At 55.7% G+C, this 13,685-nt stretch overlaps 1 protein-coding gene across 1 annotated transcript in view; it reads right to left on the minus strand.

The window, feature by feature from the left end:
- The window catches only part of FAM189A1 (family with sequence similarity 189 member A1), a 187,699-nt gene that overhangs the window by 9,603 nt on the left and 164,411 nt on the right, over positions 1–13,685 (minus strand). The window contains exon 5 of the mRNA XM_036012942.1: positions 8,634–8,741. Coding sequence (XP_035868835.1) covers positions 8,634–8,741 — 108 coding nt within the window. The remainder of the gene's footprint in view (positions 1–8,633; positions 8,742–13,685) is intronic.

Raw genomic sequence — 13,685 nt, forward strand, 5'->3', positions numbered from 1 at the left:
GACCTTGAGTGGCTCAGAGGGCTGGGCATCATGTCACAAACCCCAAGGTCACAGGTTCGATTCCCAGTCAGGACACAGGCCTGAGTCACGGGTTCGGTCCCCGGTTGGGGCACTCGCAAGAGGCAACGGATCGATATTTCTCTCTCACATCAATGTTTCTCAATCCCTCTCTTTTCCACTCCGTTCCCCTTCCAGTCTTGCTTGAAATAAATCAGATCTTTAAAAAGGAAGAGAAAAAAGACAGCACCTCCTACAGAGTGGTCATGAGAAAACACCAGAAGTTCAGTGTGGTCGTCTCCGTCACCTCCCAAATTCCCCACCCGAAGTGAAATCAATTCGGGAAATGCCACCTACCCCACCCATCCCCCCCACCGCCCCCTGAGCCTCGCAGCATCCACTAGTGTGTACTCAAGGCCCTGAGCAGGCCTACGCCAAAAACCCCGCTCAGGGGCTACCCCAGCAACAGCACGTTTCCCAGATACTTCATCACACGTCCCTTTGGGCACGCGGTGCCCATAATACTTTGCATTTCCAGGGGATCCGCACACTTTGTAAAGCTCTGCTTGGAGGGAAAAGGATCCTTCGTGTGCTCCGGAATGTTCCACGGGGGGCAACCCTAAAACGGAGACGCCGCTGCTTGAGGAGCAAACCGAGGTCAAAAGCAAACCGAAGGAACGCCGTCTCTGTCCAGTTTTCCGTATCCGCTCCTCGAACGCACGGATCGATAACTGTTTCTCTCTGCACCCTCTGGTCTCGGCTCCCCAGAGGTTAGCTGGTGCCTGAGACTCCCTGCAGGTCCAATCCATAGGTCACTGTGAGTGATTACAGGTGTGAGGAGGCCCCGGGCCATGGGGGACCTCCTGCTGCCCAGGGGGCGAGGCAAGGCCTCCGGGTCAACAGCATCGGATGGAACAAGTGCAGTCCCATGCAGGCACACTGAACTCCTCCAGCGTCGTGCGCGGGACACAGGGGCCCAGCCAGGTTCACGAGGAAGGTGCCATTTGAACGGGAGTAAAGATCGGTGGGACTCCAGGGGGATGGCTGGCGGGCCTGTGCTCTGGGCGCAAGCAGGACTGGGGAGCTGGGGAGAGACGTGTTGAAGCAAAGCACATGTGCATACGGCTCCAAAGGTGCATCCCTAACTCTGGGGGCCCTGGGGAGCCAGCGAGGGTTCCGGAGCTGGGGGAGCTGCGCTGTTAAAGCTGGGTGGTGGGAAGGGCCCTCTGGGTGGCGTGGCCTGGCGTCCACAGAGGTTGGCGGGTTGAATGCTTATTTATGCGCGAGTGGGGCTGAGGTCTCGGTTCTGAATACGATCAACTGCTAGGGCATGGAGAAAGGGTGGTGGCCTGTGTCTCAACGAGGGGCACACCAGGCTGAGATGGCTCCTGAGGGTCTTCTGTGCACCCAGAGCACGTCTGGGCGTCTGCTGCTACTCCGACCCACAGCTCTGTTTGTTTAATTGTCTGACACAGCCACGTGCTGAGGGCACCGGGAACGTAGCGCTACAGTCCTCCGCCTGGAAAGCAGGTAGCCCCCGCGCTCCTCACACAAAGCAGAGCAGGCAGCGCGAGGCCAGACGCCTTGAAGGTCCAATTGGGAACTGGGCTGCACTGGGCTACCAGAAACGGGAAGAGTCACCGGCGTGCTCCAGTGCGACACGCGGAAGCGGAAAGGCCGCCCCGAGAAAGGTCCGGTTCCCCCAGAAACGAGGGGGCGGAGCGTTGTCACCCGAGCGGGAAGAGTGCCGATGGTCCCCTTAGCGGGTTGAAACCAGCCAGAGCCGCCGCCCACCGGGGGCTTTTAGAGGTTAAGCGACGGGCCCTGCTTCTGCTCTACACGGCGGGTCACCTTCCCGGTGGTGTGCTGGTCCCACCTTTGTGGAGGCGTCTCAGGCTTGGTTTGTTCTGTACTGAGCCTTTCACTCTGGCTTCTCAGCCCGCCCGGTGGGAACCTGCAAGCTACATCTGACAGCCCCCTCTCCCCGTGCCCTACCACCATCTGTGTCCGTTTAGCCAGGCAGACTCTGTCTGGAAGCCCCAGATCACCAGCCCCGCACTGTACTCAGGGACCCTGGGGCTGGAGGTCTGCACACGGCATTTCCCGACTCCCTTGCAGCTGGCTTCCTGTTAGGTCCTGCCAGCAGGGGGCGCTAGAGGGAGTCTGGAAGGCAGTGGGGGGCATGGCGTTCCTCCCCAACTTTTCCCCTTCTGTCCTCCCAACCCCAAAGGATGGGTGGTAGCTGCTTCCCCAGTAGCTCAGCGCTGTGTAACCTCAGGCCTGCACCCGGGTAACCAGCTCCCCACAGTAACTGTGCTGGAGTCCCAGGGGCCTCAACCCAATGGCTGGGGTCTGTCTGTGTTGTACCCTCTTCGTGTTCCCAGGGCCCAGCCTGCTGCTGCGGGCACAGCAGGTGCCCAGTGAGCACCAGCTCCCCAGCAGAACGCCCCCTCCCCACCAAAGCCCCTGCTGTGCCTCCCTGCCTGGGTCTTTGCCTTTCGAGTTCAGCCTCCGGCCCCCAGTCTCCCAGCAGAGCTATTTTTAGAGCAGTCCCTCACTGGAAAACCTTCCACGAGACCTCGGCTCCCGGAATCCCATCGGTCTCCCAGTTCCCGCTGACCAGCCTGTGCTGAGAAACGTCTCCTCTGCTCTTTGAAGCATCATCCCCAAGTGCCAAACACACCTTGTTCCTCCTCCCAGATCCCCCCCACCCCCTGCCCCCCAGCCCTGCACGGAACACCCTTCCAGAGGTGCCACGCCGTGCGCTCCCCAGCCTCACACCCACACGCCCACCACCAGGCAGGGGCCCGAGGCTGCATTTGGGTGTGATGGCTAAAAAATAAGCCTCTGAATCATGGCTTCTTGCCCAGCTGGCTCTGCCTGCCCTGGGCCATCTGTCAGAGCCTCGTGTGACCCCTGCAGTGACCAGGGACGCCTGTGTCTGGCCAATGGAGCATCATTCCTGCCCTGTCCTCGTCATCTGAGAAAGGGAGGTGTGAATTCAAGACCCTGCTGGGAGAAGCCCCTTCTCACGCGCCTGCCCTGGAAAGGAGGAAACCCCAGCTTAAGTGTCCGCTGCCCTCCACGCGCATCCGGGACCGGGCTGGGGGTCTGATGGGACCTGGGGCCATCTGGCTGCGACAGCTCCCCGAGGCCCAGTTAACAGCGTCTGTACAATGCCATCCCATCGGGACAGTGCAGAGTCTGGGGTCTGAGGGGCAGCGTGCAGAGGTCAGCGGCCCTCAGGCCAGGTCTCAAGGCCCTGCCTGACCGCTGAGGGCCCGCAGGACCGAGAGTGCATTACTGACCCCTGACCCCACCCAGGCCTGATGGGGTCACACTGAGAAACAGCACTTAGCAGTCAGGCACTCAGACGGCAATGAAGTGAGACGCAGACAAAGGACCATGCAATGTCTGTCATCTCTCCCCTTCCCTGCCTCCATCTCCTGCCCCGGGGGCATGGAGCAGGACAGGGGTCTAGAGACAAGGGGCTGGAATTTCCAGGAACGCCTTTGAGTTCCGGGCAGCCCGCTCTCTGCCAGCCCCAAGTCGGGCCCTGGCCTCCTTTTCCACCCCGCTCCAGGCCCCTGACCGGCGGCTGCCTCTCCGGTTCACTGGGGAACAGAGTGTGAATTCTCCCCACGTTAGCGCCTTTGAGATTTTCTGTAATAAATGCAGGGGGAAACCCCTTCCTGTAGTCCCCGAGCCTTGGAGGGCATTGGTGGGACTATGTCCACAGGGGGTTTCTCAACCTCTTGTTGCCCACCCACCGATGAGCCCGCCAGGAGCCCTGCTGCTTCCCAGTCCTGCCGCCACCCCCAGGCCAGCACCGTGCCACCTGGGGCTGCGTCTCCAAGCCAGTGAGAGTTACCACTGGAATTCATAACCATCTAGGAGTGCAGACAGGACAACCTGCTTGATCTGTGAGAGCCACGTGGCGTGTTCTGGAAAGACCCTTTAAAAGAGGGCAGCTCAGCAGACACCGCTGCACGGCAGCCGTCACGGAGCGGAGGAGAACCCCAGACAACCAAGAGGAGAGCAGGGCGTCTCACTGCACTTGGAGGGAACAGGACCTGGTGCGGTTTCTCTGAAGTCTATGCAAGAAATGCAGCCCGGTGCACCAGGCGGCCGGCAATCAAAGGGAAGACTGGGCCTCTTGACCAGAAGACAGGTGGACACGGGCTCACGTGCATATTTAAAGCCAACAGAAGATGTCCGTGCTGTGGACACATCACTGTGATGACCGTCTGCTGTGATTAGCTTTCTGGGCTCACCAGCCCCCAGCGGCCGCCGTCTGATAGGTGAGCAGCACCCACCGCCCAGAGACCCTTCTGTTGGGCCCAACCGCACGGAAGGAAGACCCGGCCTCCATCGGGGGCTGGGCTGGCACTGGGGTGAACTTGGGAGGTGAAGATACGGGTGAACTTGACTGACACTGAGGCTGCTGGGGTGGGGGGGTAGGATAACATCCCTCCCTGACTCCTAACTAGCTCTGTGCACATGACCTCGTCTGTGAAAGGCACAGAGTCCCGCCTGCCTTTTCAGAAAGGGTTCTGGTTCACAAAGCGTACAACAAGAAGCAAGAACGCAAATGACGACACTGAACATGAACTTCACAAGCCGGTACCCGACAGCAGCGAAGGTTCGGCGGGCCATGTGCCGTGGCTGCGGGTCAAGTGAGTGTGGAAGAAAACAGTTTGATGAGAGAAAAAAGGAAAAATGAGATTATACGTAAGAAATAAAACTAAAGATAGGAGACAACAGGCCCTTTGGATCTAAACGCTTTCTCCCCTTAGCTACACCAATAAACTGAATTTTACCACCAGCTCGCCCTTGGCTGTGACGTCCAAACATATTAGAGTGACCACCTTTCTAAACTCTGCCAGCGGGCGTAACGTGGTGCACCTCACGTACCCACAACATTCTTTACGTGAGCTGCACAAAGGGTTCACCCCAAGGTGCTGACCCGCAGGAAGGGGAGGGGAACTCGGGTCCTTCCCACACAGGCTCGGCCCTGAGCTGTGAGACACCACGTTGCGTCTGCAGCGGGCAGCTCCCGGGGCCTCTCGTGCGTGCGCCGCGCCGGGAAGACGTTCCCTGACTTCCCGTCTCTGTGCGTGCAGAGCGGAGCTGAAACTTGACGGTACTCACGGCGATGTGTGTCCAGAAAACCCCTAGACTGTTCTCAAGTTTTCACCCCGACCCCTTGCACTTGCCTTGCCCCCGATCTCGACTGACAGTGACAGACTCGGTGACACTCTTTGCCCGAGTCTTTCCCGAGCGCTCCGTTCTGTTGCGGTAGAAATTGATCACCTTTCTGGACTCATCCTTCCTGGGTTTACACGGAATATGCACTTAGAATCCGAATACCACTGGCAAGAACTGATTTGGCGACAGACAGACGGGTCTCCTGGACGGCTTGTGACCAGACTGCTGAGACGGTGAGCCATGGGGGCTTCTAGCAGGGGACGGTGTTGAGGGCGGGGGCGGTGGGTCACACGGGCAGGTAGAACCGTGGCCACCTGGCCCATGGACCCACCATGGCAGGGTTAGGAGAACTGCGACCACCTTCACAAGGCCCTTGCCAGAGCGCCACCGGCAGCGGCATGGCCAGCACCCAAAGCCAAAGCCAGGGAACAGCGCCCTGGAGGAACCTTTGCTCACACTATGCCCTGGAGAAAATGACCCACGTGAGGCCTCGGGGAGCAGGGCCGCCGGCTCGCTGCTGCTGAGGGGCTGCCTCCCGGGAAACCCGAGTGTCCACAGAGAGAGAGGCAGCCCAGTGATGCGCCACGTCTCCGTGAGGGTGCGGCGCAGCAGTGAAAACCTCTCTCTACACAGGGACCCCGAGGGGGTCTGTGATCAGTGCGGCCTGTGAAATCAAGTCACAGAGTAACAGGCACGGTGCGCTCCCGTTCTGGCTGAAAGGAAGGAAGAAAGGGGAGGAGGGAGGGAGAGGTGGAGGGAGGGGAGGAAGGAAGGCGGACCATTTAGACGTGTTAGTCACGAAATCTCAGAAATCAGGAAACGCAGGGGAGGGGTCGTGGCAGAGTTTCCTTAGAAAAACGGGACGGGAGAAGGGAGACCATTAACTTTATCTTTGTGTATCGCTGTGTTTTCCTTGTTTCACTGATTGTATATTACTTCTGTAATTAAAGAGTCTAATGAAACGAAGTAAGGAAATGAAAGTAAGTACATCTCAATAAAGCTGGGTGGGAAAAAAAAAAAAGGAAATGTTTTTAATTAAAAAGAGCTTCTCAGGCATCTTTATGAGCCACTCAGTCCCGGGTCCCAACCCTCAGGGCTGTGACCGTGATGCCGTCAGCTGTCCCACTTCTGGGGTGCAGCCTGGGAGGCCAGCCCCGCCCCTGACCCATGTGGTACACGGCGACTCCACGCGGCCCCCACGCCTGCGCAAAGCCCCACCACACCTACTGTCTCATGCGTCCTCTCAGCGGCTCTGGGAGGACTGCGCAGCATCAACGGTCTTTTTAGAGCCAAGGAAACTGGCACAGATAGGCAGTGATGTGCTCAAGGTCACGCCCCCGGTCCCATTCGGGGCCATGGTCAATGTCACCAGTTCTCTCTTGTATCCCCTGTGGCTCTGCAGGTCGGCAGTGCAGCCAGGCCCTTAGAGCCCTGCCTGTCCCATGGCCCAAGGTCACAAAAAGGGAGAGGGACTCGCCAGCAGAAATCTCATTGATTTCTACTTCCAGGCCAGCGTTTAGCGAACTATGTATTTATTTATTTATTTAATTTATAAAGATTATATTTATTTTTAGAGATTTTATTTATTTATTTTTAGAGAGGGGAAGGGAGGGAGAAAGAGAGGGAGAGAAACATCAATATGTGGTTGCCTCTTGCATGCCCCCTACTGGGGACCTGGCCCGAAACCCAGGCATGCACCCTGACTGGGAATCGAACCCGTGACCCTTTGGTTCACAGGCTGGCACTCAACCCACTGAGCCACACCAGCCACAGCTAACTTATCAAGCATTTAGCAATGAAACAAGCTGCGGCTCTGAAGCCGCTGTTGTAATGACGACACACGATGCTCTACTCCCACATAGTGCTTCACAGTCGATGACCAACACCGGGGACCACGGCGTGCACCGTCATCACTGCAGTGGCCCAATGACAAACTGACACTGCCTCCATGTCAAAGAGCAAACTAGGTCACACTTATGGGGTGCTCGCCAGGTATCCCCTTAGGTCTGCATCATAGCTGAGGAAACGGGTTCTGGGAGTCACCTGCCCTGTGAGTCACCTGCCTCACAGGACGAGTGGGACTCTGACCCAATGCAGCTGGCTTCAGACCCACGCTTCCGGGCCCAAAGGACCCAGACTCCGTTATAATTGTATCCGCTATTCTAGCTGCGACAGCCTTTCTCCTTCCTAAGCTGGCGATTTCCACGTTAAAGCTTCAAACCTGGGAGTGCAAATTTGTAGCGCTTTCGACGCTCCGAGTTTGGCAAACTGACGTGACATTTACAGATAGACAGTAAAACCCATGGAGGTGGAGAGACCGCGTGGCGGTTAACCTTTCCCCACACTATGCAATGGAGAAAAGCCCGTGGGAGGCCTCGGGGAGCAAGGCCGCCGGCTCACTGCTGCTGAGGGGCTGCTCAACGAGACGCCTCTCGGAAAACCGGAGCCCGCAGCGAGGCCGGCCCAGCAGGGAAGGCTGTGCGGTATGCGCTGTGCACAAACAGAATCAGTGAGGTTTCAACGTCTCGGTAATGACGCCCGCGCCCAGCCCCCACGGCCCCGAATCTCGATGAACTGACGTAGTGCCACCAGGTGGATGAGAAAGAACACACAGTACAGGCGACTACAAGAGCAGCTGGCTTTTTCTTTCATGAGATGCAGGAAACATTGGAGGGGGAGGCTGGGGAGGTCCTGAAGGGCAAGTCCAGAGAGACAGAGACGGAGAAAGAGACAGAGATGAAGAGAGACAGAGAGAGAAATAGAGACACAGACAGAGAGACAGACAGGCAGAGATGCAGAGGGCGAGAGAATCCCTACCCCTAGCATCACAGAACACTCTCTCTCCATCAATTCTCCTTATTGTGCCGGCTCTGGTGGCAACACACTGAACAGGGGGCTGTGCCCGTCATTGCTGAGGTAACAAAGGGCCCTCTTCAGTTGTTGAGCGTGTGTTTACAAACGTGTACTGGGAAGACTGTGCCCCATGGGCAGCCTCTTTGCGACCCTGGAAGACCCTGACAGGAGGGTCAAAGGGTGGCTGACCAGCTAGCAGCCTGCTGCTGGGGTGTGAGCTCAGGGTTAAGGAGCGTCTCCAAAGAGCACAAGTGAGCAGTTTCTTGGCTTGAGAAGCCTTCATCTTCAGAACAGCCTTCCTGTAATAGAGGGGCACTGCGGCTGAGGAAGGGGCCTTGCCCTGGAGGTACGGAGGCCGGAAGACGTCTGGGCCTGCAGGGCTGTCGCTACAATTAGGGCACACACCCAAGGGCGGGGCTCTGTCAACAAGAAGCTCCCACAACACCTCAAATAAATACATCACGGCACTAAACGTGCTAGTTCTCTGCAGCGTGACGGGACCTCGCAGCGTCTCCCAGCACCAGGGGCTCAGGGCGGCCGAGCTGCGCATGCTCGGGAGGGAAGGGGCCACTCACCATCTGCAGGACGTCGGAGGAGACCATCTGCATGCAGCACATGGCCGTGGCCAACGCGCACACGATGGTGGAGAGGATGTTGAGGGCGCACACGCTGAAGAGGAGGTCCTGGGAGAAAAGACGCGGGAGGGAGATGGTCAGCCTCGTCGTGACGACCCAGACGGCAGATCCCTGGCGTTTCTGTCAAGGTCCAGAATCAGTCTGCCAATTGCCTCCACGTCATGGAGGTTTGGTTTGGTGATTTTTTTTTTTTTTTTTCATCAAAACTGGCCTTTCCATGCCTGGGTAGCGAAACCTCCACAGAAGCCCAAGCACAGGGATGGGAGAGCTTCTGGGTTGATGCACCTGGGACCCTGGGGAGAGGAGAGCCTAGAGGGTTCACGGAAACCCTGCCCCTTTCCCCATGCCCCGCCCCTTCCTGCACACTCCGCCCTTCCCATGCTCCGCGCCTCCCCATGCTCCACCCCTTTTCCATTAGGTGGGGCCCAGGCATCTCTTCCATCTGGTTCCTAAATTACAGCCGTTTATAAAAACTCAATAATCTATTGACTAGTATGTAAAACAAAAACCAAAAAACTGTCCTTAATACAGAACCATTTTTTCCCTACAGTGCTAATCAAATTCTTCTTAGACCCTAAATTATGTATTTTACAATTTTGGTAATTATTAGGCAGACACTAAGAAAACCTCGAAATGGCCATTATTTAAGGAGGCGGGCAATCTTTATGAATCACAAAACATAACTGAAAATTTGGTAAGTATTCATAAAATGCCACGTTTTTAAAAATGGAACTTTCTATCTTGAGACCACAGAAGATCCACATGCAGTTGTAAGGAATAATCCAGGGAGACCCTCTGCACCCCCAGCTCACTGCCCCCCACCCCCTGGATGGAAACACCTCGCAAACCATGACTCCGGGGTCACAGCCAGGACGGACAATAATGTAGTCAAGAGATGAAGTATTTCCATCACCACAAGGACCTCCCACACACACTCTGTTGCCTTTTCCAGATGCCCCTACCTGTCTCTCTGTTCCCCACCCAATGTCTCTCCCCAACCCTGTCCGCCGTGAGTTTGTCTCCATTTTTAGAATGTGTCATCTCAAGAATGGCAGGTGGACTCAGACAGCACATAACCTTCCAGAATTAGATGTCTTCACTCAGCGAATTCCCTCAAGATTCCTCCAAGTTTTTGCAAAGTGCATCCCTTTTCTTTGCTGAGTAGTATTCCATGGCGTTGATACACCCTGCAGTGTAATCATTCACCAGTTGAACATCTGGACATTTTTTTTTTTTACAGTTTGGGTTTATTACAAATAAAGCTGCCATGAACATTTGTTTACAGGTCTTTGTGTGACCGTAACTTTTTATTTCTCTGGGATAAATGTCCATGGGCACCACTGCTGGCTCCTGTGGGAGCTCACGCTTAGTTTTATAAGAAACTGCCGAATTACTGAACAATAAAAATTTTTTTTAAAAAAACCTGCCAAATTGTTTTCCAGAGTGGTGGAACCATTTTATATTCCTGCCGGCAATGTGTGGCTGACCCAAACTTTCCGAATCCTTGCCAGCATTTGGTGTACCTTTTAAAAAATATTTTTTATTTTATTTTATTTTATTTTATCTTATTTTTATTTTATAGAAAGGGAAGGGAAGGAGAAAGAGAGAGGGAGAGAAACACTGATGTGAGAGAGACACATCAATTGGTCCCCTCTTGCACACCCCCCAATCAGGGATCGAACCCACAACCCAGGCTTGTGCCCTCACTGGGGATGGAACCTGAGACCTGTCACTTTGTGGGACGACGGCTGACCCACCGAGCCACACTGGTCAGGGCAGCGTGCCTGCTTTATGGCCCCGTGATGTTAGCCACGGGCCCTGGACCGTGCCCTGACACTCTGCGTGGGAAGAGGCAGTCTGCCATGGCCCCGAGCGTGCCGGCTACTCTGGCTGGATGTGCCCAGGACTGGGGTGTGCCTTGTCTGCCCCTCCCCTCGCCCATTTCCCAGGGCTGGGTTTGCAACCACGAGCAACCTTGAGGAAGCAGGTACCATCTCCGCAGACAACGTGCAGTCTCACTGCAAAGCCGAGGCTCCCCAGGCTCGGCGTCGCCACCTGGGAGCAGCCCAGCACACGCGCAGGCACAGGCGCCCCGAGGAGCCCTCCGCACCCTCCCCTGGGATGTGAAGGGCCTGGGGAACTTGCTCAGACCAACGTGACGCTCTGGCTAGTGCTGCTTCCGGATGTAAGGAAAAGTCTTTGGTCTCTGAACCAGGAGCCTCGTGCCTTCGGCCAGGGAAGCCACCATCAACTGGAACAGGCTAGTCCGTTAGCTTCAGAGCAGGGAAACACGCTCGGACTCCACACTGTGCCAGCCAGTGTGTTTCCTTCTCCAGCTTGAGCAGCCACGCAGGGCAGACACCCAGTTTCATGCTCTTCTCGCTAGTAGACTGTAATCTCACTCAACACAAGTAATGGGTAAATATCTGTCTGAAAATTTATAAAATATTCCACTGTTGCCCTGGCCAGGTGGCTCGGTTGGTTGGAGCATTGTCCTGTACACCAAAAGGCTGTGGGTTCAACTCCTGGTCAGGGCACAGGCCTAGGATGTGGGTTCAAGCCCTGGTCGGGGCATGTACGGGAGGCAACTGATCAATGTTTCTCTCTCGCATTGATGTTTCTTTCTCTGTCTCAAAATCAAGAAGCATCTCCTTGGGTGAGGATAAAAAGAAATATTTCATTGTTCTCTTCCGCCTTTTAAATTCAGACTAGAAAGAGATGATGTGCTTAATTTCCTCATTTTCCAGCCACACACAGAGAACAGTCCACCATCGCCTTTAAACGAAGGACGAAGGAGCCCATGAGCGAGACTCTGCAAGAACTCTGAGCAGGCGTTCTGGTCGGCAGTGGGACCGGCGTGTGTGTTTGGTCTGTGACTTCTGTTTTTTTTTTTTTTTTAATCACATTTCTCGAGTGACGAGCGCTGCTTCCTGGAACAGATTCCAGGCCGTGCACTCTGTCTCTGCAGAAAGCCGCTCTTGCCCACGGAGGGCTCTGCAGCTGACCTGCTGATCCTACGAAAGGAGCTAGAACGAGGCTGTCCTGTGGGGAAGGTTCGTGAATCGCAGAGGAATCTGTGGAGGCTGTCATTTCAAGACGCAAACGCCCCACTTAAGATCTCTGCAAATGTAAGTCCATCTGGGCCTTCCTTTGAAGTCTCGGGCGCCAGAAATCACCCAAACACTATCACAAGAGGACTGCTTCTCCGACAAGTGCACTTTTAACGTTTGATGGCACTCTGAACTTTGAGAAGGACCCACGAGGAGATTAACTCTCTCTCCACAGCGGTGCAGACTGGGCCTCACCGGGTCAGCTGGCCTGCCCTCTGGAGCGGCAGCGCTTAGCCTGCAGCTGATGGGTGTAAATTGCCTAAACTATAATTCGTACAAATAATCGTAATTCATAGGCTACATATTTTCTTACTGTTCCATTAGGTTGTTTGCTTTTTTTTTTTTTTTAATCCTCTTCTGAGGACATGCTGGCCGATTTGAGAGAGGGGGGGAAGGGAGGGAGAAAGAGCAGGACAGAGGAGACACATCGGTGGGAGAGAGAACTATCAACTGGCTGCCTCTCGCATGCGCCCCGACCAGGGACCGGACCCATGACCTTCCGGTGTACGGGACAGCTCTCCAACCAACTGAGCAAGACTGGCCAGGGCCAGTTCCATCCAGTCTTTTAAGATCAAGAAACTATTTGCCCCCAGTGCAGAACTCAGCACGCCATGACTCCTGGGAAGCCACAGAGAAGTGGGGTGGGGACTGGGGCACAGACCATTGTGGCTCTGAGTAAGCGGGGAGACAGGATGGAGCTGACCCCGTGGGAATCAACCGCACCGGCCACAGCGACACCATGCAAGAGCCGAAGCATCACCTGGATCCGGGGCAGGCAGGACAGCCCCACCCCCGACTTCTACCCCCCTCTCTCCACCTGCCCTTGCCCCAGAGGGACCAGGCCCATGGGGGAGGGGACAGAAGTGCCCCGGACCTCCCCCCCCGCAGATGGAGGGACGGAAAGGGGAAAAGCGGAACCGAGGCCCCTCCCCCGGGAAGGAAGCACCGAAACTACACGTGGACGCAGCTTTGAGTGGGACAAATGTCAAGAGCTGAAAGTGACCAGAAGGTCAGAGACACAGCCCGAGCAGCATCCTTAAGGAAGGAGAAGTGCCCCGTGCAGCCGGCAGCAGCGATGGAGGGACACCAAGGACTCAGGGCACAGAGGCGCGGGGCCCCACGCCTACGAAGGAAGAGTGAGGAGTGGCCGGGAGGAGGAGACTGGGTGCTTATGAAAGGTCTGCAGCCCTGGCGGGTGTGGCTCAGTGGACTGAACTCTGGCCTGCAAACTGAAAGGTCGCTGGTTCGATTCCCAGTCGGGGCACATGCCTGGGTTGTGGGCCAGGTCCCCAGTAGGGGGCATGTGAGAGGCAACCACACACTGATGTTTCTCTCCCTCTCTTTCTCCCTCCTTCCCCCATGCTCCAAATATAAATAAAATCTTTTTAAAAAATTAAGAAGAAAGGTCTCCAGTGCTCCAACCCAATCAGTCACTGGTGAGAATAACAGTGGGCCATGAACTGTTTTCTCTGTTTTCACATGGAATAATTTGTATTAAATTTTTTTTTTGGTACTCCTCACCCGAGGACATGTTTACTGATTTTTTTTAGAGGGACGGAGGAGAAAGAGAGAGAAACATCTGTTGGTTGCCTTCTGTATGCACCACAACTGGGGATCGAACCTGCAACCTTTGGGTGCACGGGACAACACCCCGACCAACTGAGCCACTTGGCCAGGGCAGAAATTTTTTTTGGAAAGACAAAACCCGGCGACTGTGCAGCTTTAAGACACTGAGAAACCAGTGGCGACCCAGAGTGGGAAGGGGCCCTCACACGGTGCTATGGGGACGTTCGCTCACTTAACTGCCGTTGGCTCCCATGACTGTGCCTTGTCTCAGACCAGCACGGTCCCTGAGCAGAGAGCGGTGCAGGGTCTCCACTCA

The sequence above is a fragment of the Phyllostomus discolor genome, chromosome 12 (genome assembly GCF_004126475.2).
Source record: "Phyllostomus discolor isolate MPI-MPIP mPhyDis1 chromosome 12, mPhyDis1.pri.v3, whole genome shotgun sequence".
Taxonomy (NCBI): Eukaryota; Metazoa; Chordata; class Mammalia; order Chiroptera; family Phyllostomidae; genus Phyllostomus; species Phyllostomus discolor.